This window comes from Denticeps clupeoides, chromosome 17, assembly GCF_900700375.1.
Source record: "Denticeps clupeoides chromosome 17, fDenClu1.1, whole genome shotgun sequence".
Classification (NCBI taxonomy): Eukaryota; Metazoa; Chordata; class Actinopteri; order Clupeiformes; family Denticipitidae; genus Denticeps; species Denticeps clupeoides.
The window spans coordinates 12,669,318-12,673,786 of NC_041723.1; the positions used below are offsets into that span (position 1 = coordinate 12,669,318).

The following is a 4,469-nucleotide window of genomic DNA, read 5'->3' on the forward strand; positions in this document are numbered from 1 at the left end:
AAGAGAAAGTCCTTTTATACATTTGACTCCCAGGAAGTTGCCACAGACCAATCAGAATTTGTGGTTTCTGCCATGTCACGTTCTTGGTGGGTGTCGCAGACAAAGGCAAAGACAGAGCGGGGGATCCCAAGACAAATGGCTGCCCTTTCACACCTCTTGCTTGGGAGCAGGCTGCCTGACAAAGAACGGAGGTGACGAACATCTATGAAAAACAAAGCTTTCAAATGTCACAGGCTTTTGATTTCCCATCTTACAGCTGAAACCAACAACAATCTACGTCAAGACTGACACTCACTTAGCCATGGCACTATTATACAAAACTAGATCCTGCTTTGTGCACCTCACCTCATGGCAATTTGATTTCACGTATGAGCACAAGAAAATGAAGAAAAAGCTGCTCTTCATCTTCCTTTTCCTGAAGAATGCTACCGACATCTAAAAATGACACACCATCCTTGTGATCCTCATCACTTGCACCAAATTCACGAAATGCCTTTACAAAGTTACTTCCATTATCACTTATAGTGGATCTGACTTGATCTGGTTTGAAGCTTGTACTCTGCATGAATTTTGTTTAGTTTGGCAGCAACTGCATCACAAGTGTGTCGACCTTTCAGACGGGTACATCCCAAAGCTGCAGAATGTCTCTCTAGTGCCTGAGCACCTGATTAGTGGGTTAAAGAGTGCATGCAGGAGCCACACGTTGCATTAATGGGTTTACACTCTTTGTGTTTCCCGACAGTCAAGTCACAGGGTGCCCTGTTGTTTGTGTTGTTTCTTTACAGCTTTGCCTTTTCTGTTCTGTGTAATAAATCCAATTTCATCTCAACATGTCGAGCTTCTGCACCTAATCACTCCTTCAGTTCATAACAAAACAGTCTGCATTAGTATCTATAAAATGCATATTGGTGAACAACAGGCACGTGCATTACTGTGTTTTTCTTCCCCACCCTGTGGTTTGACACCTTCCACACTAACCAATGGGAATGACCGTGAATCCAGTGCGTTTCAGAGAGATCACGACTTATATGTTATTGGAATTGTAACTATTACACTGTTATTTAGATAAATTATAATATTATATAAATAATAATATGACGTAAAGGTAATATATTAAAAACTCCAAAACAGCTGCAATAGATGCAATTTATAACTTTAATATCAGGAGGTTGACCCTGGTACATACCTGTGAGGTCTGATGAAACAGTTTGGTGAGTTGAGTTTATGAGTTGAAGTGCTATGGCAACGGAGGCGCTTGGATTCCGAGAGGTCAGACGCCAGAGACAGCGAGTGGGACCACCCGGATGCTGGTGTGCCAGAGGGGTGTGTTACACTAGATTTATACTTGCTATTCCCCTAAATGTGTGTTTTAATATCTTTTATTTTCTAATTTTCTGAAGACTTTGGTCTGCTGCGCTATGTACTATTTAAGGTTGAATTATGTTGACTACATGTCTGTGGTACACAGTTTTGTTTACATGAAACGTCTCTTTCTTTGTGCCTTAATTTCTGTATATTGTAATGAAAAGTTCAGTGATTTACGTGCAGGATGTTTTTATTTTTTATTAACGATGTACATATTAGAAATATTTTGTTAGTGCGCACATGTTCTTATAATGTTCTATATTGTATATAGGTGCAGGAAGGAAATCTATGCGATTTTGTGTCCGTGTGTTTTGCTTTTTGCGCAGGTATGCGATGTTGTAAATTGTATATATGTTACGCTATTATTGTTCTCTTCGACACCATGTCATGGACAATGAGAGGTGCAGGAAGGAGAGATACGTGAACGCTACACTGAGAGAAGTCCAGACCTTCCCTCCATTACTTGAGACAAACATCCCGTGGAGCCGCAGGTGTGGAGGGCCAGAGGCTAAAGAGGTGTACAACAGAAACGGGTCACTGTGAGAGGATCCACATTCTAACAAATCACATTTTCATTCACAAATTGCATAGAGCAGAGTGGTGGGGCTGCATTTCCCTGTGCTTAGCTAGCTAGTAAAACTTCAAACCCCAATATAACAGAATAATGGAAGTACTAAAATCAGACCTAACATAAATTAAATTATGCTACATTATGAAACATGATGTAGCTGGTTAGTCCCCAGAATCTAAGGACTCTACAGTGGTCAAGCAGGAAAGGAACAACTGAAATACACTGGCAATGTGCTCCACTATCCATTAATAAACTAGTATATGTAGAATTAATGATTAGAAAAAAACTTTATACTGTGAATTTATTTTATGAAATACCAATATTTAAAACTGTCTGAGAAACAGTTTTAAAAAATGGCAGAATGTGCACTTGTTTGTACTTATTAGCATTATTTACCTGTTTTTTTATATTGTGTGAGACTAGATCAATAAATTGTCATGTTTCAGCCATAGAGGAACACAACGCTTCAGCTGCAATATTGTAGTGGCAAAAACATTATGCTTCGACAAGATGAAACAATGAAAGACATGAGAGACTTTACAAGCAAGGGTGTTTATTGGATTAAACTTGATGTCAAGATGTCTGGTGCTCACATCAAAATTTTAATTTCATTTCATCCAACATCATGACATTAACAATAGGCAAATATGATGAAAATTTCTTCATACTGAAACCATCCTTTTCCATGTTCATGTTTCTCCTGTTTCCTGTAACGAAGGTTGGACGTACGGAGCTTTAGCGCTGGTGTAGTGATGTTATCTCTTTAAATCAACACCAATATGATTCAGAATGTGAAACAGGGTGGCTTTACTCACAGCATCCATACAGTTTGTTGATCCTAAGGATGTCAATGGAAGACAAGTCCACTCTCTGTCCAATGGGGACAGATGAGTCAGGAATTGGAGTGATAGTGTCCAGTCCATACTGAATAGTGAAGGCATCTCTGTAGAAGAAGATTTTACTACTTGAAATTATGTGCAAAGGATGAGTGTAGTGTTGCTTAATTAGAAAACCAGAAGATTGTATTTAAAGTCTAGCTGATGGTAAATCTGATTGGTTGACTAGTTTGTCTTACTTTGCGTAGTGCATCACTGAACTGTAGTCATAGGGAGTATTCTGGTTGTTGGTGTTTTGTTTGTCGAAATTGTAGGCCATACCTATTAAAAAAGTGCAGAAGTGCTGAAACAGCCGTATTTGAAAACCATGTCTTTTACAGAACTGATATTAGATTATTGTGATGAAAAACCTGGCACGATGTTCGCATAGTTGATGGTCACATGCTGGTCTCTGTCGCTCCTCGTGTGTTCATGGTAGAATCCTAGAGCGTGGTTGAGCTCATGCTGAATGACGCCGTTGTAAATGCAGCCGTTTGTGTTCAGAGAAACTGTCTGTTGGCCCCCTTGTCTTCCAAGAGAAGAGTAGCACCTGAGAGAAGATAGAAAGATCCAAAATAGATATTTCTGAGACTTGTCATGCAGACAAAGGCTGTTGAGGTCTGTGAGCTTATAGTTATTAATCATGATCACTGCTAAATTCACTCCAACTCACCCATTTTTGCTCTCAATGCTCAGGTAATCTGTCTGAGTTGTGCGAGGAACAAACCGAATGCAGGTTTTTGTGTGGAAGGTGTTCATGGCAGTGGCGATCATCTGCTTATCAGAGCTCGCTTGATGGTGTAAAAACAAAATTGTCATTATGATGCATGGTACAATGGTAACAATGCAAATCAATGGAATATTGACCAGATAGTCCCACTTACAGAAGGCAGAGCTCAATACATAAGGCACCGGAACCAGTCCATTGGTGGACTTTGTCCAGAAACAGTTGTTGGTTAAGCAGATCAAAGCATTCCTGGTTCTTGGTACGACCACATCTCCTTCCACCAACCACTCACTAGATCCTAGAAAGAAACAAGAGACATAAAGGTGCTGAAACCACATTTAAATCAGTATTAACAGGACATTAACTATTGTTGAAAAGACAAACCATTGTTGGCGGTTAGAATCCTAGTTGTGATATCCAGCGGTCTGCCAAGATCTTTTCGAATCTCCTCATTATTCCATTCGTTCTATAAATAAAACGTAATAAGTTCTTTTCCATTTTCCTATTAGAGTTTTTAGTTTGAGGAGTTAAAGAGATTCTTACCAGAAGAGGAAGAGCATGGGAGACGCTGAGTAGCAGCACTAGAACAGAGACAACGGCTGTGTGGTCCATGTTGCTTCTGTGATGGAGATGATCAGGACTGGTCCCTCACCACGGCTGGGTGTCTGTGTCTTGTCACACAACAGCTTTTATACAAGACTTCTTCAGGTGTGTCTCAACAGGGATTACAGTTTCTGTCAGGGTCCTGTGTCCAAAGTAAGCTCTGAGAGGGTGGACCTCACCTCGCCTAAAAGTCCAACATTTCACAGCCAATGTGCTACTCTTAGCTGACCAACATAAAGAGCCATTTGTTTTAAATACAAAGATTCTCAAGATGATGGGGCTTAAGTGCTCAGGTAGCATTCAGCTTTGTTTAATCTTTACAATGTTT

General features: G+C 40.0%; 1 protein-coding gene across 4 annotated transcripts; it reads right to left on the bottom strand.

Moving 5' to 3' along the window:
* Window positions 1-2,743: 2,743 nt before the first annotated feature.
* On the bottom strand, window positions 2,744-4,150 carry LOC114766541 (high choriolytic enzyme 1-like). 4 transcript variants are annotated; one of them, XM_028957361.1, is made up of 7 exons: window positions 4,082-4,150; window positions 3,923-3,983; window positions 3,696-3,836; window positions 3,485-3,602; window positions 3,183-3,361; window positions 3,012-3,093; window positions 2,744-2,879 (listed from the first exon to the last, which is right to left on the bottom strand). In XM_028957361.1, the coding sequence occupies exons 1-7, from the start codon at window positions 4,148-4,150 to the stop codon at window positions 2,744-2,746; spliced, it is 786 nt and encodes a 261-aa protein (XP_028813194.1). The 4 variants fall into 4 exon arrangements, with proteins under 4 accessions (XP_028813194.1, XP_028813193.1, XP_028813192.1 ...); XM_028957360.1 differs by having other exon boundaries at window positions 3,923-3,986; XM_028957359.1 differs by having other exon boundaries at window positions 3,923-4,004.
* Between the last annotated feature and the right edge of the window lie 319 nt (window positions 4,151-4,469).